General features: G+C 36.2%; 2 protein-coding genes across 2 annotated transcripts; one reads left to right on the top strand and one right to left on the bottom strand.

The window, feature by feature from the left end:
* Positions 1–2,788: 2,788 nt before the first annotated feature.
* Positions 2,789–10,637, bottom strand: atms (RNA polymerase II-associated factor 1-like protein antimeros). The gene is made up of 10 exons (XM_022069175.2): positions 10,422–10,637; positions 10,237–10,329; positions 9,684–9,872; positions 9,360–9,495; positions 8,380–8,523; positions 7,696–7,799; positions 6,786–7,028; positions 5,926–6,167; positions 5,197–5,346; positions 2,789–3,316 (listed from the first exon to the last, which is right to left on the bottom strand). Exons 1-10 carry the CDS (start codon positions 10,484–10,486, stop codon positions 3,093–3,095), a joined length of 1,590 nt encoding a protein of 529 aa, XP_021924867.1. The 5' UTR covers positions 10,487–10,637; the 3' UTR covers positions 2,789–3,092.
* A 297-nt stretch (positions 10,638–10,934) lies between these two features.
* On the top strand, positions 10,935–22,926 carry Mcm2 (DNA replication licensing factor Mcm2). The gene is made up of 13 exons (XM_022069174.2): positions 10,935–11,186; positions 11,312–11,496; positions 11,860–12,029; positions 13,652–13,731; positions 14,345–14,739; positions 15,565–15,757; positions 16,440–16,875; positions 17,235–17,485; positions 18,168–18,332; positions 18,761–19,069; positions 19,419–19,601; positions 19,955–20,110; positions 20,520–22,926. The coding sequence occupies exons 1-13, from the start codon at positions 11,181–11,183 to the stop codon at positions 20,652–20,654; spliced, it is 2,664 nt and encodes an 887-aa protein (XP_021924866.1). The 5' UTR covers positions 10,935–11,180; the 3' UTR covers positions 20,655–22,926.
* Positions 22,927–23,656: the final 730 nt, after the last annotated feature.

Raw genomic sequence — 23,656 nt, 5'->3', positions numbered from 1 at the left:
TGAAACGTTGGTAAACATCGACCAGACTACACAGCGCAACAACCCAGAAGACAGAAAGCTTCATACTAAGAATCACCCTGATTACGGAGGCAGTATGACCTCTAAAACGTTGGTTAACATCAACCAGACTACACAGCGCAACAACCCAGAAGACAGAAATCTTCATACTAAGAATCGCCCTGATGACAGAGGCAGTATGACCTCTGAAACGTTGGTTAACATTAACCAGACTACACAGCGCAACAACCCAGAAGACAGAAATCTTCATACTCACCGCTGTGAAAACTTCAAATCTTAATTAAATTATATAGTAATTCGAACCACTTATGAAAGAAAGATAGCTGTCTTCTGGGTTTACCAACATTTCAGAGGTCCTTGCTGCCCCTATTATCATGAAGTTGGTAAAGTTCTACCAGACTGCACGGTGCTATAATCCAAGAGACGGCCATCTTACTGCCTTCTAAACTAAAAGATTTTCCTGCTGTAGTTGTAAGTTGCATGCATAGTACACGAGCTAACAACTTCTGAAACACTTGCTTTAACGAGTGTGCAACATATATACGTACACACATTTATTAAGTAACGTATATCCAAGGCTGATTTTGAACATCGTTCAGTTAGAATAGAAAGATCTGTGATTTTGCCACATACATACAGTACCTTTTATGAAGAACAATAGTGATAATTGACAGTTTGGAAAATGTTTTTTAAATTATTATTTCCTAACTTAAACAATTTTCAGGTGCAGATTTTTAATTTTCTCACCAAATTATGACTTATAAAGGAATACCAAGAACAAAACTGAATTACTATAACAGAAATTTCTTATTTATTAACTAACTATTCCCTCTATGAAACTGTCCTTTTTGAGGAGGTCATGTCACACCAAATATATTTGCATTAATTAAAATAATAGAAAACAGTTTTTCCTAATTAATGTGATTTGCTCATTATGCTTTAGATATTCCAAAGTTATAGAAATTTGAAAATATTACAGTTATCAAAATGAGATTCCTAAATAGACATTTATGAATATCTTTCTGTAACTCTTGTAAATTCTGAAGGATAGATATCTTGATCAGTGGCAGTTCAGGACACTTAGAATCCTTATTGGCCTTGGCCTTTAATATTAGCCTTTTTAGAATTAATTAATATTACTTAAACATTGCCCTCATTCAGATGTTAAGCACATTTTCCCGTCCTACAATTATGGATTTTTATATTTATTTTGGTAAGATGTCTAAGATTTGTTAATGTATTCACATATCTTGTACAGAAATGTACACTGTTGCATAGGACGTTGGCTTTGCAATTCTTTGCTTCCAGGTACTGTTTTACGTCATCTTTCATCTTCTGATTAAAACATTAACTGCCATGATCTTCCATCCCCAAACAAATTTTTAATTCATACTAAACTTCTGCAGAAGAATTTTTCATACCTCTACGTTTGGTGCTCAGTATTGAAGCATTCCAAGATTAATGATGAGAACGTACAGTCATTCGGTGAATAAAGCTTTGGTTGACTTCCTCGATCTTGTTAAGTTTCATATGAAGAACCATTCAGTCCTGGCAAGTCTGTGATGGATAGTTCATTGCAACCCAGAAGACCAACATTAACATTCTGCACATTCTTCAGAAAAATTACATTATTTTCTAAAGGGAAAATGTTCCTGCCCTATCCTTTTTTTAAAGCTTTTGATTTTCCTGCTGTACTCACTAGTCATTTCTCTTCCCTCTTGTTATTCTTTTGCCACTTTGTTACTCTGTGGCTGTCAACAATCAGTGGCAAGTCTAATAGTGTGCCGAAGAGTTCCATAGTTTCTCTTGTATCTTGTTCAATAATGTCCATGAAAGTAAAACTTTATGCCACACATCAAAGGAAGCTGTCTAATAAGACAGAGTTTTACCATGTAAAAGGATAAACTGAAGTTTTATAAGGTCATAACATGAAAACCCTTTTGCCACTCCATACCAGTCTTCAGTCTTTCTTCTGATGAAATGTGGTAATTAATGGGATTGTCAGAAAATATGGAATATACTTATTTTGAACATATTCACCATAAGAAAAGTGTTTCAGATAAAAACCATTGTATATCATTCTGCTATTATTTGTAGGAAGAGCTGTTTTTAAGAAATGTTATTATAATGTATGGTATAGACAAACAAGGCTAACAACCTTGCACCTTAAAAAGGAAGATGTTTCGAAACCTAAATCAAAGCCTCGGACAGACGGACCTAACAGAGGACTGAATGGAAGAGGAGAATTGAGGAGGCCATGGACCGAATACAGACCGGAGAGCCATAGAAGAATAATAATAGACAAGTTTAACTGTTTCAGGGATAATGAGGTATTCTGTGACTGGCTGTTTCTCACTAGCACTGTTAATATTTTTGATTGCCATAACATGACTACTGTTTTCTGCATAATTGTTGTTAGTACAAAATTCCTTTGCCGTGTAAATACATTTTAAAAGGTTTCTCTTTGCGTAAGAAAGAAGCCACAACTATTGTTTAACAATATAAATTGGTACAATCTAAAGAGAAAGCCATATCTTGTTACATTTCATGGGAAAAATTATGTTTAATGTGAATTCTTGGTTTTTCTTGTATGTCATTTTTCACACACGCAGTTCACATTTCATTCACTAGAACAAGTTTCGGTCCATTGTGGCCATCGACAAATTCAATTATGTGCTTTTATATCATTGCACTGGGGATCATATTATCTCCTCCCAATGTAAATAAAAAAGTGGCATACAAGAAAAACCAAGAATCAACATAACACTGGGAAGCTACACTACAGATTTAATGTAGGCAAAAGTTTCTACATATTGTCAACAAATGCCCTCCTCTTCTAGGATAAAAGCCTGCTGCATAAACATGACTGTGAAGCCTGAATTCAGAATAATGCGAGTTCTCTGGAAACTGACTGCTAGTATAGCCGGCATTATTACAAGTTCTGAAGCAAAAAAGTTAGAGAAAAGACATTCATTTTTATGACTGTTTGTTGGTATTTTACAAAAAGATTAACATTTTATAGAGACAGTTCAACTGTGCTTATTTTAAAAACATTTATTCTCTCTCTGACTAACTCACTTCTCACCCTCACCACTGTCACTCTCACTGCCACTTGCACTACTGCTACCACTGCCACTGCCACTGGCACTCTTATTGGGACTTCCCGAGGGAGATCGAGAATGTGACTGAGACTTGGATCTGGATCTGGACCGCGATCGAGACTTCTGACTGCCAGGGGATGAGCTGCGGGATCCCGAACTCTTTGACTGGGCTTGCTCATCATCACTACCACTTGCACCTGCAATAAAAACAATTAAATTAATAAAAGAGGCACTCTGTCCAAAAAACAAACATACTATTTATCGACCAAAAATATTTGAACTCCATACTTGGTGCACTGCAGCAAAACAAGTTCTACTCCAACTTGCAAAGGAGTGAGCCTGGCCATAATATATGTGACACCCAACGCAAGGTCATAACCCAGTATTTAGCTATCAGATTTCTGGTAGTTGAAAATTTGAAGAATATTGAAATAATTATTGGTTCTTTGGATTTTTAACACTGCTAAGATTCAGTAGACTGGCAGAACAGTGACATGGTGTCTGACAAGTGAGTGCAGGCCAGAGAAGGAGTGGCTGGAGGTGAAGGTCAATTACTAATTGATTTCAGTTTTGTTTAATCCTGATACAAACATGTAGTAATTCTTTCCTTTCCTGCTCCTTCCTAATTCACATTCAAGGTTCCAGCCAGGGTTAAGCTATCTTGTCTGAGATTTGTTTCATTTTTTCAGTATCCCCAGGTAATTTCTATTGTATAGGGAAACAGAATACCCCCATATTCTTTTACATTGTTCCTCATTTGGTGCTAAATAATCTTGGCAGCCAGAATAGTCAACATTTTGACCACCTTGAGAACCTCAAATCTAACAGCAGCAGATACTGCAGTACCTTTTAAAACATACTGTAAGCATCTGATTTGTAGCTCTGGCTACTATTTACAGTTCTGTGCTAGTATCCAGTGATAATTTGAACCCAGGATCTAATGTAAGGCTGAAATTAATCAAACAATTGCATTAAACTATAATTATTGAACTTTAAAATGCTCACTAATTTTTAATAACACATTTCTGCTTCCACAACTTATTTACAAGTCACTTGCTAGCAGCAGGTTACAGTTTGAGCCCAGGCTACTACTTGAGCTCTGAAAATTAACGAAACATTTACAGTGAAACCTCGATGCATCGTTTTCGGCGGGGGTGGGAAAATAAAACGATGGATACGGGAAAACGATAGATGCGGGAAAGCATTAAAATTTTTTAAAAAAACAATGTTTCTCTTTCAAAGTTACTTCTTTTTACCAAAAAAGTCTTTTATGGACAACTGGTTTGTCGAAACTTTACGTTTTGGGCCAAACAGAGCCCTTTCCACGTTCAGAATGTTTTCCTCGTCACGTTCACTAATATTACGCGCATAAAAGAACGACTTCACGTTTGCCAATGCTTCGGCAAAACTCGGCACAGCTTCGGGCTCGCATTCGCCGTCTTCCTCACCACTCCCGCCCCCCTTCGCGGACCATAACAGGAAGAATGGAAATACTATTACTGCCGAACTCAACGAAACGTAGCTGTAGAAGACCCTGAACCACTGGAAACGAGATGAACCAGAAGAATGAAAAGTGTCGCCAGCCTTTCCTTTGTACTTGTAATAAAAGCATTTGTGAAGAAATTCACACTGCACATGCCATCTGGCATCGCTGGAACGAAATATGAGTGCACCCTAAATAAACTCGTAAAATTTCTGACAATGAGCACCGCCATTCGATCCAACTATCACCTCTGCACCTCTGTGCTGGTTGGGCGACATAACAGGTTACCACTACTGTGTATTCCAAAAACATTGTGCGTCTTTCGGTATTAATTTATCTCAAAACCCAGCATTTTAAATTCTCAGAAACGATCATTGCGGGAAAATTGTGGGCCGGGACTGAGATTTTTGAACGATCGATGCGATAAAACGATAGTTCGAGGAACGATAGAAGCGGGAAAATGTAACATTATTTTATATGGGATGTATTCGGGACCGAACAAAACGGACGATGCATCCGGGAAAACGATAGTTCCGGGACCGATGGATAGAGGTTTCACTGTATATGTCCAAATTATTACAGAACAGAACAAACCTCCATCACTCCCCTCCTTTGCACTAGTCTCACTTTTCTCTGCTTCCTCTTCATGGTCACTGTCTGCCTTGTCACTGCCACTCCTCTGTTCCTCCTCCTCTTCTTTGTCCCCCTCAGCAGTGGCTTCAGCCTCCTCATCCCTTTCTTCATCTGAAATAAATCAATCACAATGAAAGTGCTGCCTGATGCCTTCAAGTAACAGCGTCAAATCTTGTGGCTGAATATCGTGAGGGTTCTTTTGTCCATTTCCTGAGTCTCCAGGATATTGTATTACATAATTTGTACTATCTCCTGTGTTTGTAAGGAAGCAGACAATTCCAATCATACCACTGATAGAAGCTGACATGCAATTGGGACCCATCTGTACACATATTTAAAAATTTCTTCCACCTCACTTTTTAAACTTTTTTGCATGCAGAATCTCCCACACTGGAAAAGGCAAAGTTGCGGAGTATGTACCTGTTCTTTGTAAGAGTACCACCTTATATAGTAGACCTAATCATTTTTTGGAGCAAACTATTTATCATATATTGTGTACAAAATTTGTCAGCCATCTTTTGTCCAAGTATTTTCTTATTCCTTAGTAACTTCATCAATTGCTAACAGCGTGTCTCCTCCTTTCCAAGTCTTCATTCATAATCTCTGGAACATGCACACTAGTAACTATCTCTACAAGCCTCACGGCAAAAGTGTGGAGAACCAAACTGCAGCCTCAAACTAAAGACTGACCTGATTTGTTAGCATCATCTTGGTCATTGGTGACCACAGTTTCCTGGTCACCAGCATCGTCTTGAGTTTGTTGTTCTTCATCTTCCTCATCCTCCTCTTCTTCTTCTCCTGGTGGTTCCAACTGACGTTCTCTATACCGCTGCATGCGGAACTCCTGTGCGTTGAGTGGTCTGTGTTTTACTACTAGACGTGTGTTGTTTGGTGGTTGGCCAATCTTCTGTCTGCGCTTACTCAGGCGTACCCTGCAAACAAATAATTCAGCAAAGCACAAATTGAACAATATAAACATGAATGTGAAAGGGATGGATGATTTAAGAAAATAAATGGTGCCACAAATCATGTGAATTATGAACTATGCTGTTCGAAAAGTATGAACAATTTGAAGCTGAATGATAATTTACGAAACCTTTCATCTTCTCAACAATGTACAGTGGAAGTTATATCACAGAAACATGGAAAAGGAAACAGAAAACAAAAGAGTGCATTGTATAATACAATGATAGTCTGTCCTTGATTAGAATAAAGTAATGTGTGGGATTGATTAGATGAACCAACAATTAGTACTGTACCCATAAACATATGAAGATATATATAATTCTTTTTCTGCTTGATATGATTCTGTTTAGTGCTTAAGTTCTTAAGAAGAAGATTATTCCTGTGAAGATGAAACACAATTAGTTTCAGCTAATAGTAATGAATCAGCTGTTGGAAGGCCTAATTGCCATAATACTGGAGAGGAGGATGTGCATCTGATGATGATTATGAGGATATAGGCAGCATGCTAAGCATATTGTTAGAGAAGATACCCCTACATCCATTGAAGTTCAACCCTGTGGCCTTCATGTACATATATACCATACCTAGTCTCCAGCTCATTATAGTATACTCCATCCTGCCGCATGACCAAGAAGTAGTTCTCCTCATAGCCTTTTGATGCTTTGCTCTTCACATTCCAGTTGTATTCTCGAGCCATCTTGTACTCATATTCCTCATCATCCTCATATTCTATTGAGTTACCAATGTCTTTGCGACGCTTCTCAAGGGTTTCATCAGTAGGCAGGAAATATGCCACAAACTGCTCACCACTCTCGTCCATCACACCCCTGTACATACAAGTAGAATAGTTAAAGTACTTCACCATATTTTAAAATAAGATAACTCAAATGAAAATTTAAAGAATGCATGTCAACAACTCATCTAACCAGTGATCATTACATTTGTTTTTCATCATGTCAGTTTGCAAAACACTCCTTATCACTACATCAGCCTGCTTGGTAAGATACGATGAAAAATACCACATCCATCATGTAAACTCCCTTGTTTTATACATGATGTTTCAATTATGATAAGGGAATGAGAAAATTCCCATTTAATGTTTCCTGGGAGACAATGAATTTGAACATTTATCTGAGGAAAACATTACAAGAAGAAAATTAAACACTAACTGGGGCGAGGACAAAAATGTATCCAGAATTAGGGAACACCTTAAATTTATACATTTAATGGAGATTCCACCAGTTTTGTTATAATGAGAATTTGTTCCTACTATACATATATTTTTCTTTGATTTTCATCATAATGGATATATATACCATTCTTTCTGAACCATCCAACCTGCAAGATCTGTTCTCACATATCACAGTGGCCAATTATACTTATATTTTTACATTTTTTTATCCTGTAATGCAATAAAATAAACTACCATCTCCCAAAAATGAATATTCAGTTACCTGTACTTTTCTGTATTTATAAGTTCATATCTGAACTTACCTGATCATTGCCTGGGACATCTCTTCAATCTGTGCAGGTACAGGTCGACCTGTAGGAGCTGGATCTGAATCGAATATAACCTGTGCACACGGGTACTTCCATATCTGAAACACAATTAGAATGTGTGGACATACGAACAGTTTGAATTCACAGTGCCATATCAATGTAACAATAGTTCAAAAGCAGGTATCATTAGAAGAAAAGAGGATAATAAATGACAGCCATCCACGGGCCAATGTGCAGCAATGGAGGAAAGACAAAGAACTATTACTAGATACAAGTTTTACCACAGAAACATTCTATTCACCTAAAATGGGCCATTATGAAGAGAAGGGGGGTGGGGCTGTTTGTGCTGAATAAATGTACCTTCTTAAAATCTTCCAGTGCAAAGGGAGGATCACCTTCTGTCAAAGGTATCTTATAGTTTGATATAAAGGATTTTGAAAATATTCAACAAACCAAAACTATTTCATGCAACACTTATAAAAATGAATTTTATAAACATTTAATTTCACACATTTATTTGAAATTATGAACCATTTTTATCCTTTCATCAGCTGTGGGCAGTGCTAACATCAGATCTCCAAACAGGTTAAATATGAATCATGAAGATGAGACACCTGAAATTTGCTTTTAAGTCACATCTAAGGTGAAAGTGGAGTTTCAATATGTGGGTGTTCATACCTTGAAGTCCGGATATACTGGGAGAATCTCCACTGGTACAACATTTGGTTTACTATAATGCTTGTCAATTGACTTCTTGGAGTCTTCAAATGTCTTCTCAATAGCTTTAATCTGGCTGTCACGATCCATATACAATGTTTCATCCTACAACACAAGATAATTGTAACAGTAGCAGTTATAAAGACCTATCCTTCAATACTAAATAATTTTCACTGGATGCCTTTACCTCATGCCAGAAGTGCCATGTTTGTGCCTGCATTATCAAACCGTATAAGGTGGGAGGGATCTTTTATGAATCTGATACAGTATCTGAAATATTTAAATCCACAGCCTGGACTTTCATACATTCTTTGGTGCAAGTTTTCTTCATGAGAGTGCCATAAAAGGAGTTGCAGTGGGCATGCAGAGAACATCTGCCAAGGATTAAAACTCCAAATGTAATGTATTTATTAGAGATGAATTTTATTAACTTATTCATCACTAGTTATTTTGTTTCACTGCATACTCATAAAACATAACCTTCTGTTATTCAATCTGTAATCTCAGAAAATAAAACAGCCTGAAATATTATATTTGTTGGTACTGATGTTCTCATAAGTATCACAGTTCTCAATATTATTACAATTCTGAAATTTTTAACTCAAGATTTGTGTTTCTGGGACTGTATCCATTAACCTCACACTGTATCACGTAACTGGGCAACACTATGAACAAATATTTTTCAGCTTCAGATTTTAAATGGCATCTGTTATTTACTTGTTGAGAAATCAGTTACTACAAGGACCATGTCCAAGTTTGAGTTGATATCCATGGAATAATATAAACAGGCAAAAAAGTGATTTTTAGTTTTGAGGTAACAAAATGGCACTTCATTATCACTGAAAAATTATGGATCAGCTGAACAATAACACAAAAATAAATGGGAGAAGAGTCTGACACCTTAGCCTCCAAACAGTAAGATTAACATAGTATTTACTCACTTTCAAGCTCTTCTTGATGCTGTAACCCACTTTAGCTTCAACCTTGTCCATAGTCTGAGGCTGAAAACGAGTCTGCTCTGTTGAAATATACTCAGTTCTCCGCAACCACGACACACTTCGAGCATGATGGCGTGACCTGTGCAAGAATATAATAATGAATATTAAGGGTAACAAGTAATGGAAGTACTAACTTATCAACATCATCATCCTGAACCACACAGGATTATGCTTAAGTGCCTATTTCTAAACCATCTAGATATATTTGGTAACTCTATCTTTTATTTGGACTTTGAGGAAGTAGCAACTAGAGACCAAATATTTAACCTTTTTGAATCCTGAGGTGTGAGAACATCTTCTTCCAAAAGTTTCTCATCTGCTGGGTCCAATTGGGCACTGTAATCACTGGCATATGTTTCCCTGTTGATGAGATCTATAGTAACTCCAAGATCATGTTCTGTTAAAACTTCATACTTATAGTTGCGCTCTAGGGATGTAGGATTATACTGGATGAATCTGTAACACATACAATTCCACTTGTTTTTTCACATATATTAAAACTAACTTAATATCTTACTGGCATCTAAAAATACAAATAATTTATATAATTTTAATTGTTTTATACAGGTGTGAAACCTGTTGTGAAAGCCTCTTATGAAGACAGTAATAAACATTCAGCTTCCATAAAGCATGGGAAATTTTTTGTATAGCTGACAATGTTATTAGCTTCTCAAGAAAGACTACTCCATGGGGTTACATAATTTGTTACTGGTCATTACAAAGGTTCGTAGCAAGTCACTGTAATAAAACTGGAACATAAGACTTTTTTGGCATGGCACTACACTGAATATGTTTTTAAATCAAATCCCAAGGAACTCACCTTGTAGACTCAAAGGGGTATGTTATAAACTTTGGGTCGAAGGGTATATCTGGAAGTGTGTTACAATATTTAACTCTACACACCAGCTCAGATCTGGAACAAAGAATTCTCATTTAAGAAATTTTAAATCACCATGCCTATTTTAGGTTACATTTGGAAAAGTTATGTAAGTTAGCATCACATACCGTTTTTCACCAGGTCTTGTTGGACGCTTGTCAGCATTTAGGGCAGTTTGAATTGTGGGAGCCATTGCTATATACTAAAAACACAGATTCCTTCCACTACAATTCACAACTTTCTTCCATGCCCGTCAATTTACTTCTACCATGTGTAGCACTAAGTTGGCAACATTAACACTGATACCAACCACGTATCACAAATGTAAATAGTTCATTTGCAGTAAGAATATTTCCCACAAAATCGATGCTATTTCTTCTTCCACTGGTTTTACTATAAACAACCATAATTTCAATAAATCCGAACAGATTTTTCAAGTGTTACAATAAATACTCACAAACCGACTTTTAAGACAGAAACAATTTGATGGAATAGGCTAGTTCATTAAGCTTTGCATGGGGTTTCTGCCAACCTTGATTCTTTCTACTTTGCCAGTGTCATAATTTTGTTATGGCATTTTCGTAACACATATAGAAATATGATGTAACATATCCTTTAGTTGAAAGCATTGGAGAAGAGACTGCATGAGCACTATAACCTTCATAAAGACAACATTTTCTAATTATGAAAGTTTTCATGAATAGCATATTTATCGTCCGATTGGTAACACATTTGGCACGGAAAACACTCACCAAATCATAGTTTGTTTCTTCACTACATGTGAATATCTGTGGATTATAGCGCATTGGTAATAATATCCCGCGCGATTTTGTACAGTGTATGTTAGGGGTCATTGTGTGTTGTAGTGTGTTGATTTTACATATATAATGTCTGTGAGTATAAACATTTAAGTTTTCTAATTTAGTGTTTTAGAAGTGTCAGTGTTCAAAAATATAAACTTGTTTTATATAAAATATTTAAATTGCTGCAATCTCACTGATACATATATTTTGTGTAGAGTGAACCAGGTTCTCCAGTGTCAGAATGGGGCATTCGCCCTGAAGCAATAACATCTCCAGCTCCGGATATGGAGCCATTTGAAGATGAGAGTGAAATTTTTGGAGGAGATGCACAAAGTGATGGAAGGCATGCTGATGAGGAGGAAGAAGATGGAGAAGAACTATTTGGAGATAACTTGGAGGCGTAAGATTATTTACTGATGAATTATTTCTTCCTTTTGTATTCTGTTTGAAGTTTGGTTGTGCTGGTGCTCTGTGAAATGTTTTATCCTAACAGTGCACTTTCATAGCAAGAGTTGCTTTCCTTTAGTATGTTTTTGTCTGGTTTCGAACGTTTCAAACTGTGTTGCATTTTACCAGATTAAAAAATGGAAAATGCTTTACATATTCCTCATTTAGTTCTGTTGACCATTATTCTATAATCAGTGTCTGTAACTTTGTCTGTTTCCATATTTTTTATTGACACTATGTAAACGTACATGATTAATCACTGCTTGTCATATTTGAAAACCAGAAGAAAATATAATTAACATTTCTGTAATCATAGGGACTATCGTCCAATGCCAGCTCTGGATCGATATGAGCCTGATGTATTGGATGATGAAGAATATGATGACATTTCCCAGACTGAGCGAGCAGCAGCTGAGGCAGTCATGAGGCGGAGGGACAGAGAGGAAGAAATTCTTACTCGGCGTGGTGATTTGGAACTTATTTATGGTATGCATTATATTATTTTGTTACAAACTCACATAATTTTGTTTTTACTTTACTTACATACTGAAAATGTATATTTTACTGTATAATAGGATGTGCAGCAAAGTGGGGTGCAGTAGATGTCTCAGATCAGCACATTCTTTATACTGGCAGGATATTCAGTGGCTATGCCATGACATGGCCTTTCTACTCCTTGTGATATGTCCCAGTTCAGTATGTTCTTCATATGGGGAGGATATATGATGGCTGCATTGTAGTATTTCCTTTCTGCTTTTTGTAACCACTACATTTGCTTCATTGAATTTTTCATTCTGTTATCAACGTTTGTAGAACTATACCTCTTTTTAGGAACATTAATTATAATTATACCCAAGAGTGGAAATTGTGTTTCAGAATATTTATAACTAACTCACCAACCAACCAACTCCATGGAGCAGAGTCCTTCCTGAGAATCTATTAGTGTATTCTTCTAGTTCAGAAATTACCTACATTTTATGGAACCTGAAGGTTCATTACTTGAGCCAGACAAATCTAATCCACATTTCCAAACCTGATTTCCCTAAGATCCATTTTATTGAATTTGACCTATAGGGACTCGTGATATTCTTAGTTCCAAACCTCATGCCCATTTCTCATTGCTTAGGTCATTTCAAAAGATTTGTTCAAGTCCAAAGCTGTGTAACGTTTGTAGCAGGGCTGTGGAATCGGTACTAAAATCTCTGACTCCTTCATAAAAGCTCAATATGTATTAATAATGGTAAACCTACTAAAAGTATGCGTCCAGGCCGGCTCTGGGGCCCACCCAGCCCACTATCCAATGGGTACTGGGGTCCCTTTTTGGGGGTAAAGCACGGCCGGGGCGTGATGCTGACCACTCACCCAAATCTAGTGCCGAGGTCAAGAATGAGTAGAAGCTATACTCCTCTCCCCCCAAACGCCTACATGACGCATAGTGGAACAGCTTTACTTTACTTTTACTTTAAACCTACTAAAATGGTAAATGGCACCATAAGAGATTTCATCACCACCACTTGAATCATCAGCCTACTTTTTAGACTTATAACCTATATTTAAATATACTTCTAATGGTTATTGCAGAAATCTGTTGATTTGTAGACAGTTTGTATTCTTAAGGTACCGGAGTCAAAGTTACAAAGCATTATTCTCACACCATGTGGCTCAACATGTCGTTGAATCTCCCTAAGCGTGAGGCAACTGGAGGCTCACACGGTATAGAGATTGTTCTAAAAATTTTATATCGAGGTTGGAGTCGGTGCATTTTTACTGACTCCGCCTAAAATTTCTTCTGACTCCATGACTGACTCAACAGCCTTGGTTTGTACCTTGCTTTTTTTTATAGTAGGTAGTTAGTTCCATCCTTAACCCCCAAGCTTGAGCTGTTACCTGCCCTTGACTGCTTATGTAGTCTATTTGCAGCTATTCTTTATATCTGGAGGCCTTTTCCTCGATCTGGAAGCTGATATGCTGTCATAGTGACAAGGGATGCACTTAAGATGGTCAGAATATTCATATGATGATTAATTAGGTTAAACAAAAATTGTGATATAACATGTTTAAGTTAGAAACATGACTTGTTATTATTTGCAAGTCTGCTTATATTACAGAGGACAGTGATGAAGAAGAAGCACCGAGAAGAAAACGACAGAGGGCTGAAAAAGCAGCTGCTGGTGATCTGGATGAGGAAGTAAGTCAAGTCTTACTCTTTGTGGTTTATGTCTGTTGCCATGGTGGAACCGTTTGTAACACTTCATTAGTTACCGTATTTGTGATATAAATTTGTAAATCATGCAGCAGGTGTTTTGTAGATCTTGAATGGTCTGCAATAAAATCTAGAAAGATAAAAGAAAGCAAAGTTCGCGGTGTATAATAATTAACTTTATGAACAAAACAAAGAAAGTAAATGTATAAGTCTGACATCTGTGATTATTAAGTTATGATATAATAGCTATAATCAAGGTGTCCCAGTCTCACCAAACAATCATTGATTTTGATGCCTGTAAAGTAATTTAAAAATACCCAATAAAATAGTGGGTTTGATGTGTAACCTACAGAGGGTTTTCATAAAAGGCATGCAGACACACATGTCCAAGTAAATTACTTGTTCGGGTATTTTGATAAGGAAGCCTGCTTTATTTTGCACTGAATAAATATTTGAATATCAGGTATGCCATACTTTCAAAAGGAAACATTAATTATGTTTATGTAGTTTCTCTTTCATCAGAATATAAACCATATCATTTTCTTTATCAAACATTATTTGAATAATTTTTCTGTAATGAAATTAAGTTTTCTTTCAGATGATTGAATCCATTGAGAATCTGGAAGATACAAAAGGTCACACAATAAAAGAATGGGTTTCTATGCTGGGACCTCGCACTGAAATTGCAAATCGTTTCAAAAGTTTCTTGAGAAACTACGTGAACTCAAAGGGTCATTATTTGTACAAGGAGCGAATACGACGTATGTGTGAAAGCAACAGGTCAAGTTTTGTGGTGGAGTTTCCCATCTTAGCATCCAAAGAGCAGGTGCTTGCCTTCTTTCTGCCAGAGGCACCATTTGAAATGCTTGCCATATTTGATGAGGTAGCCACACAGCTTGTACTCAGCATTTTCCCAAGCTATGACCGTGTTACAACAGACATTCATGTCCGCATCTCTGACTTGCCTCTTGTGGAAGAATTACGTACATTCAGGTGGGTGTATATTGGGAAATTTCTCCATCCTATGAGTTGCATGTTATAAGAGTATTATTGGTATATGTTGGAAGAATTTAACCAATAAAGAGCCTGGCTATGGGCTGCAGACAGTGTAATTCCTCACAGGGGCAGAATTTTTTCTTTTACATTTGTACATTAATCCTGTAGCCTATCCAGTTTCTATCTGAAGGGTACTACAAATGTTAGAATGATAATGGATTGAAAAGGATATGCAGAGAAGCAGTTATGGAGGAACATAGTGTTTGTTGTGATAGCTCATTGTGGTCCTGTACATTTCTTGGTTGTAAAAAATCTGCCCAGAATTATGTATATGTAAATCCCTTTGCATTTTTGTTAAAACGTTTTTCATTGGATCTGCATATTTTTGCAACTTTGTTTATGGCCATGAGATGCTCATGCAAACTAATGAGATATCTGTCAAATGTGCTGAAAACTCTCGTGTCACATATTTACAGTTTTTCAATCATGAGAACAACCTAACTTATTTGTATGTTGAACCCCTATTTTTGGATTGGAACTTTGGAATTATAAGTTCAAATGCAACATGCACATACATAAATATGGTAGTTCCTGAAAGTAGCAGAAAAGTAAAGTTCATCGATCTCACGAGTATAAGTTTTATGTAGAGTATGTTTCTAGTAATGAAATATATTCAATAAACATTCTGCTTGCTCTGTTAACACATTCATAAGTAATTTGGGAGGAGGAAAGAAATGCAATATCAGGATTTGTGTGTTCAGTTTGAATGTAAACATGAACTCATTTGATCCAGGGTTGAAATATAATGCTTACCTGTTACAGAAAGATTCATTTGAACCAGTTTGTTCGCACAACTGGTGTGGTGACAGCTACAACAGGTGTTCTTCCACAGCTTTCAGTTGTCAAGTATGACTGTAACAAATGTGGTTATGTGTTGGGCCCATTTGTTCAGTCTCAGAATGCTGAAGTAAAGCCAGGCTCTTGCCCTGAGTGCCAAAGCAATGGTCCTTTCATGGTAAGAGAGATATTAAGTAGTATTTGAGATTCTCATGTCAAGTATGAAGATAACTGTCTTAGGGGTTGTAGTCTGGTAGAAGTTTAATGATGGTGGCAGCAAGCACCTCTGAAATGATAAATTCCTGCTACACTATATGGCTCTGCAACCATAAGACAGCCATCTCCAGGAGGGACATTGTTTTCCTGAAAAGAGGAAACATGATGGTATGTTAGTTCTGCTTTATTCATATTCATGTTGGCAGTGTAGAGTGTTTGTTTTATATATAGAATAGCATAATAATGAAATTCTTTGTCATTGTTTTATTTTACTGTCATTAAGTGACTATATTATAATTACTTTAACTTAGTAGAACTATAAGTAAGCATTTCTTTAAATAGTTCATGAATAATTTTTTCTGGAACTTTATAATTTATGTACTGGACCTCCATTAGATCATTTGTAGGCTGCCATTACTTTGTATGTGAGTACCTGCTTTCTGTCTGGCACTATAGCCAAAGCAAAGTTGTTCATGAGCCATGTACTGCTCCCATTATTCTCCCTTTGTTAGGACAACTTTCATTGGGATAAAAGATGAATCCTATTGTGATTTGTATTTAAAACTGGTCATCAAGATTAGAAATCACTTTCTGTTTGTAGATGACTGCATTTTAATTTAGTTACACCTATCCTTACTCCCTAGATTAACATGGAGCAAACAGTGTATCGCAATTACCAGAAAATTACTCTGCAAGAATCTCCAGGCCGTATCCCAGCAGGACGAATTCCTCGTTCCAAGGATATTATCATGCTGGCAGACCTTTGTGATCGCTGCAAACCTGGTGATGAGATTGATGTGACAGGAATCTACACCAACAACTATGATGGATCCTTGAACACTGAACAGGGTTTCCCTGTCTTCTCAACTGTTATAATGGCCAACCACTTGATAGTAAAGGACTGTAAGCAGATAGTACAGTCACTGACTGATGAGGATGTTGCTGCCATTACTCGACTCTCAAAGGATTACAGGATTGGAGAGCGAATTGTAGCCAGTATTGGTCCTTCCATATATGGCCATGAGTACATCAAGAGGGGCATTGCATTAGCTCTTTTTGGTGGAGAGTCTAAGAATCCTGGTGAGACACTTAACATTATCTTAATTATTTCATGAAGCTTGCCAACCAGTAAGGCCAGGAATTATGAAATATGCATTGTTCCTTATTCTCTTTTGCTTGTAGTTTCCATTTTATTTTGATAGTGAGTGCTATAACAAGTTTAATATGTTGGACCAAATGAATTGAAAAGCAGGATAATTATGTATAAAAATTAGATGCAAACTACTGTGTAGTTATTTTGTCAGCACGTATAATATCCTAATTAGCAAAGTGATATATGTTAAGTTTTATTTTTCAAAACTTGTCCTCATTTGGATCTCTTTCTGGGACAGGAATGTAAGCCTGATCATGTAAATGTGAGTGTAATATTTGATATTCAGGCCAGAAACACAAGGTGCGTGGCGATATCAATGTACTCATCTGTGGTGACCCTGGCACAGCCAAATCGCAGTTTCTCAAGTATGTTGAAAAGATAGCTCCTCGGGCTGTGTTTACGACTGGTCAAGGAGCATCTGCTGTTGGTTTGACAGCTTATGTGAAACGCAGCCCAGCTACAAGGGAGTGGACTTTGGAAGCTGGAGCATTGGTGCTGGCTGACCAGGGTGTTTGCCTCATAGATGAGTTTGACAAGGTAGCTATTGTGTTAGTCTTCCATGCCCAGAGAAAGATCTTGTTTATTATTTTTATATAATGGGTGATTTTGATTGCTTCCTGTATTTGTATAAATGTGGTGGTGTTATCATTTCATTGTCTTTGCAAACTAAGTCTTCTATAATTGCATAAAGTTACATCTGGCAGCATGGCTTAGTAATTTCTTCTGTTCAATGTCAGCTGTGTTCCACTGCAACACACTTTTGCTGTTGGTCACTATCAAGTGGTAAGTATCCAGTTATTTGATTGTCAGAGAGCATTTATGTTCTATTTTGTTTCTGATGTGACTGAAAAATGCAAATAGACATCAATAAAAATGTTAATATACTTGTGCAGTGACCAGCTGTGGGAGTGATAGGACTAATGCAGCAGTTTGTCTGAAAATAACAAATGTTTATTTGAATGTTTTGAACTCTATTAATAATGGACTTACTACTGTAATGTCATCACTGAAAACTTTGTTAGTCTTGTATACTGTACATAAACAGTATCCAGTTTTATATATATCACATCTGTGATTCTACCACATGAAGTGGTAGTTGTGAAGATTGTTTCTTTGAGAATAATTGTGTTAGAATGCTAGTCTAATAAAATAAGATGTGACAAATATTCTGTATTATGTGTGTATGTAGTTAAAAGGGGATAATGGTTTGATTTTATAGATGAATGATCAGGATCGGACATCAATCCATGAAGCTATGGAACAGCAGTCCATATCAATCTCAAAAGCTGGAATTGTGACATCACTGCAGGCTCGGTGTTCAGTTATTGCTGCTTCTAACCCCATTGGTGGTCGCTATGATGCTAGCATGACGTTCTCAGAAAATGTGAGTCTATAGTAACATACTTCTAATCATGGAAAAGTCGGTGCTAAACAAACATTTCTAGAGATACTGTGTATCTGGAATTTGGGGCTTACCTGTTTTGAATAACATACAGTTTGCACTCGTCTGACAAGTTTTGGGGCAGTAGAGTCCATGGCATTACAGCTGCTCTCAATGGCTGGTGCAGGTATTGTTTCATTAGGGCAAAGACATGTTGTTACCGCTGCATAATTTATTTGCCACTTCTTTTTAGATTCTGCCTGCACATCACCATCATTCAAACTCCTTTGTTATGTCACAGAGCCAATAATGGTAATAAATTAATTATGGGTAATGGATTAAATTATAACCAAGGCAGGAAAGGCAATATTTTCTTTTTTGAACCAGACTTCACAATTACTCTGACTTGCCACTTTTATGCATATATCCAGGTAAACTTGTCAGAACCAGTTCTCTCAAGATTTGATGTGCTGTGTGTTGTACGAGATGAAGTGGATCCAATGCAAGATCAACACTTGGCACAGTTTGTGGTGGCATCACATGTGAAACATCATCCTAACAGGGGTAACCATCAAGATGAGATGCCTGTTGATCCAGCACTTGGTGATGTGCAGCCTATTCCTCAGGAGTTACTTAAAAAGTACATTGTTTATGCTCGTGAGAATGTGCATCCGAAACTGCAGCGCATGGATCAGGATAAGGTGGCAAAGATGTACAGTCAACTGCGCCAAGAATCTCTTGTAAGTCTCTTAAACATTGGTGTTTCAGTGTATTGTTTTGTACAGATGATTTTATACCTGCTGCTCTCCATTTCAGATATTGGTGATCAAATTTTGATCAGTGTCAGTCATAATGTAAGAATGGAATGTGTGAAATAGACAGGGATTTATTTGTTTCTTGATCTTACAGCAAAAAATTAGTGTGTATGAGTTATATGATGTTGTAAATTGTATTATGAAATATGATGCATTGTTTTCTTTCTTTACAACTTGATATATGATGTTATTGGAGTTATGTTTCCATCAAAGGAATGCTGACATGTTATAGGTTTCCTATGTAAGATGAAACTGACAGCAAACTTGTTCTTAGGCAACTGGCAGTCTACCCATCACAGTTCGACATATTGAGAGTATGATTCGAATGGCTGAGGCCAGTGCACGCATTCACTTGCGAGATTATGTACAGGAAGATGATGTGAACATGGCTATCCGTATGATGTTGGAAAGTTTTGTTGAGACACAAAAGTATAGTGTCATGAAATCAATGAAAAGTGTAAGTTTAAATATTTTCTTCTTTTGTGTATGTGATATGTTCTTCCAAAAGTTTGGTGAACCATCTACAAGAATACATTAGACAAAATTACTGAAATAGAGCCATAAATTTGTGAGCAGTGAACTGTACCAATTGAAGAATGTGTACAATATCCCAAGTGAAATAACATTGGTATGCTGACAAAAATTGAACAGAATTGTGTACATGTGAAGAGAGTATTTTGCAGATAACACGTCAGAAGCTTTTGATAAACATCATTTAATAATTTCTGAGCTACAGTAATTTGGTAACATGTTACCAATCCAGTGATACATGCTTTTGGGTCTTCAAATTTGTCTGTTAAATTATTGCAGACCTTCCAGAAGTACCTGTCCTTTAAGAAAGACAACAGTGAGTTACTATTCTACATCTTACGGCAGATGGCTTTGGATCAGCTGACATATATCCGTTGTGTACAGGGACCAGATGCAGCAGTTGTTGAAATCAGTGAGAAGGATCTTATTGATCGAGTGAGTACTTTCATGTTTCTGCAGCAGTTAAATTAAAATGTAAAGAATGATATAATGTTCTTTCTGTATTTACATAATATGCTGTTATGACTGCACCATATGTGGGTACACTGTTGCTGTGTTAGTGCTTCTCTTATTTTGTTTCCATACTGTATTGTGCCTTTGAATGCAGAAGGAAGGGATGTACAGCTGAAAGCAATGAGTTTGGAAACACTTACACAGATATACAATAAACAATAGAATAGTATTTCAGGCTTGAAATACTGAATGTGAGCCACTGTTGCATTCCCATTACACATTTACTGCAGTAAGAAATATTAATCCACTTCTTGTAGCAAATGTCTGGTTGTGGGTGATATTTGTAGCACATATGTTATTCTGTATTGTGAGTTTTACATTCTATTTCCAGGCAAGGCTGATTGATATCCATGATGTGAAGCCATTCTATGAGAGCAAGATCTTCAAGTCAAACAACTATATGTATGATGTACGCCGGAAGATGATAGTGCAGACAGTACCTGAAGCAGCCACACCTGAGAACTAGGATAAAACAGTTACTGAAGTGTAGTACAAGGGAAAGCATTGAAGTGTGTCCCACTTTTGTGTCTGCCAAACTTTGGGTAGCTAGTTATTGATTTATTTCAAATGAAAAATGATCCGTCAATATAGGTTGAAATCTCAACTGTTTGATAGTTGCGATGAACAGAAAGTAAGGAAAGTTGAAGAAACACACAGATTAAGTTAAATTATTTTAATTGTAGAAATGAGTCAGCTACATAGGAACTGTATTCTTCTTACTCTACGCAAGGTACTTTGTGACAATACTCATACTTAAGTGACTTTCTGTTTGAAATGATCTGCATTGGCTATTCATAAGTGAGCTCATTTTAGAACGGCACATGTTGCTCTCTGTTTGCTTTCATGATGGTTCTATATGAGAACTGAACTATACATGAGGTGCTGTAAGAGTTCATTTTGTGTCTGTGAGTTTTGAGAACAGAGTGGCCAGGCATGTAGACCTTAATGATGAATCAAAAGATTTCCATAGTGGCAATTCAAGTCCTGTGTGACTTGACCAAAATGAGGTAGAGCATTGTCATGTTGCAGCCACATGTTTAATCTGACTTGGAAACGGAAGTCTTTCAAAGGAAGTGGTCACTTTCCCTGTATTAAATGTAGGTAGTAGTTAATCATCCCTCAGAAACAAATTGACTCAGTTTGGTGGTTGTTAATAAGACCATGCCACATGTGCAAGTGCTCTAAAAGAAAGGGGAACTCAGGACAGAGGGATAATGGGAATAGATGTTTCAGATAACTACATAATGGTTTGGATTTCAGCCCATGTTGATACAGCATTTTTCACCCAGAATAAGGCAATGAATAACCACCTGAAGTTTGGCAAATGTTTTGAGGGACACTGTATATACTTTAGATCAAGTTATATCATGATCAATGAATCACCTGTGCACAATTCTACACCATAGACTTGTAAAATGGAAATGAAGAGGAGGAAGAGAAGTTTTATTAAACCTTTATGATCTTAGTTGGACTGCATATCTATGCATATTATTGATACTGGACTACAAAATTGCTGATAATTATACAATGTTAAATTATAATTTAACATTGTATAACTTACCTCTGCCTCAGTGTAAATAGTCTTGTCATAGATTTGATTTTCTTTTTTATGATAAATTGCTCAAAATAAATTGTAAAACCTTTTCCATATGAATTGTTTATGTGCAGTGAAAAGTAGATGCTTAAAGTTTCTTTATGTAGTAGGGATCCCTTAAAGTATTTTTCATTGAAATCTTGAGATCACTGTCTTTCTTTGTGCTACCTGTATGTGAGAAAGTGTAAGGCATGTGTCTGGGTGATCACTCAGAACTTCTCTTAGCCAGCATCATTAATTCCAGTGCATAAGCATTGGAATTAATGAGATGGTTATAAGAGCAGTTGATTTTTAACTTCTGCTCAGTTTATAACCTAAATATATTATTTGAGGCCAAAAGATGTGTTAACTTGCTGTTGGGTTTTAAGAATTTAAACCATATGTTAAGGAGTTGAAAAGTTGTTGCACATGAAATTGAATTTTATGGGACTGAGGTGTAAAGATTGTATAAAGTTATAATAAACATGTAGATTTTTAAAACCATTCCTCATTGTCATGGTTTTATTCATACCAACCTTGAATTATTGTAACTCTTTAAATTCATGTGTTTATTTTGATAATGGTAGTCAAATATGTTTTTATAGGTGAGTACCAAGTATTTAAAAATAATGACTGCATACAGTATAAAGTATAATCTTTATTTTGCAAATGTAAGATTATCCTTCTGCATACCTGAATTTTTGAAGGGACTTAACATTTTGTTTGGTATTTTACACACATGGTGGAGAGTAGTAGGCAGTAAAGTGACTTGTAAATTTCAGTATGTGTGTGTGTTTTATTTTATTTTATTGAAAGCATTAGCTTGACTTTGAGTTCTTGCATTATTGCTGAGAGCCTTGATAAGTTTTAGATTTTTTGCTTTCATTGAAAATCAGAATTATGAGCTCTGTTATTATTAAAGTTGTTAGCCTAAGAAAGTCAGTAATGGTCCCTTGCATTGTTCATTTATATGGCCTTTTATTTCACACAATGTTGCATAAAAAGGTTATAAAATTTTGAGCAGGCTGTTGACCATAGATTGTAGATATAACCTAGAAATATGTAATAATAGATGTGCAAATTTATTTTTATATGTCTGAAATGTGTAAGTGTTTAAAACATTGTAGAATACAAATATAAATATATAATTTTTCAGAACTTGGTATTTAGTGTGCAGTACCAGAGTTTGTTGCATTTGTTTATGCACCTTCCTCAACCTTTTCTTAAGAGTGGACCTTACTAAATCATCATATGCAACATGGGCCAGCCGTTTTGAATAATAATAACAATAAAAAAGTAACAATTTTTGTCTTACTTTATTACATGGGACAAGAATGATCAAATAAAATATATGTCTGCTTGAAAATATGAGACATGAGTTTCTCACAGTGATAAATATGAAGATAACTGTCTTCTGTGATGTAGTCAGTAGATATTGACTGACATTTTGGAGTTGCTTAGTGCCTACCTTCATCAGGGTGATTTGTTACCAACTGCAAACTTGAAAATAAATTTACGTAACTTTAATCAGTGTGAAAATATGTGTGTTTGTAAAGTTAATGAATCTTTCCTTACTGCATGGTAGTCACAAAATATTAAAATGTATTGCAAATGTTCATCAGTAAGTCCTAAACTGAACTTTGATTATAATCTTTGTCTTTCAGTTTGTGAATATGTGTTATGTCAAAAACTAATGAACAAACTTGGAGCAAAGCCAATATCTTCAGGTTTGTAAAATAAGTCTGGAACAAAAATTCATTTAAAAGCTGACCTTGGCTTACGTGTCAAAAACCAGATTTCTTTTTTCCTGTAAATTTAAATTGAGGTTTAAATGCTGTGTTATGACTTAAACATACCAAATCACATCCCTGCATTATCAGTAGTCTTTATTGTCT

This window comes from Zootermopsis nevadensis, unplaced genomic scaffold (genome assembly GCF_977971745.1).
Source record: "Zootermopsis nevadensis isolate Lab colony 2312 unplaced genomic scaffold, Znev_1.0 Znev_ptg000028l, whole genome shotgun sequence".
Taxonomy (NCBI): Eukaryota; Metazoa; Arthropoda; class Insecta; order Blattodea; family Termopsidae; genus Zootermopsis; species Zootermopsis nevadensis.
This window is presented reverse-complemented; position numbering and strand designations above follow the sequence as displayed.

What these genes read in the sequence shown, in the direction of transcription:
- atms (XM_022069175.2), bottom strand. Translation starts at nt 10,486, where the DNA reads ATGGCTCCCACAATTCAAACTGCCCTAAATGCTGACAAGCGTCCAACA. An exon ending in TATAATGAGCTGGAGACTAG is followed by an intron (nt 6,168 to 6,785) that starts GTATGGTATATA and finishes ATTTGTTTGCAG; the next exon opens with GGTACGCCTGAGTAAGCGCA. An exon ending in AAAGGAGGGGAGTGATGGAG is followed by an intron (nt 3,317 to 5,196) that starts GTTTGTTCTGTT and finishes TTTTTATTGCAG; the next exon opens with GTGCAAGTGGTAGTGATGAT.
- Mcm2 (XM_022069174.2), top strand. An exon ending in GAAGAATTACGTACATTCAG is followed by an intron (nt 14,740 to 15,564) that starts GTGGGTGTATAT and finishes TACCTGTTACAG; the next exon opens with AAAGATTCATTTGAACCAGT. An exon ending in TCATAGATGAGTTTGACAAG is followed by an intron (nt 17,486 to 18,167) that starts GTAGCTATTGTG and finishes TTGATTTTATAG; the next exon opens with ATGAATGATCAGGATCGGAC.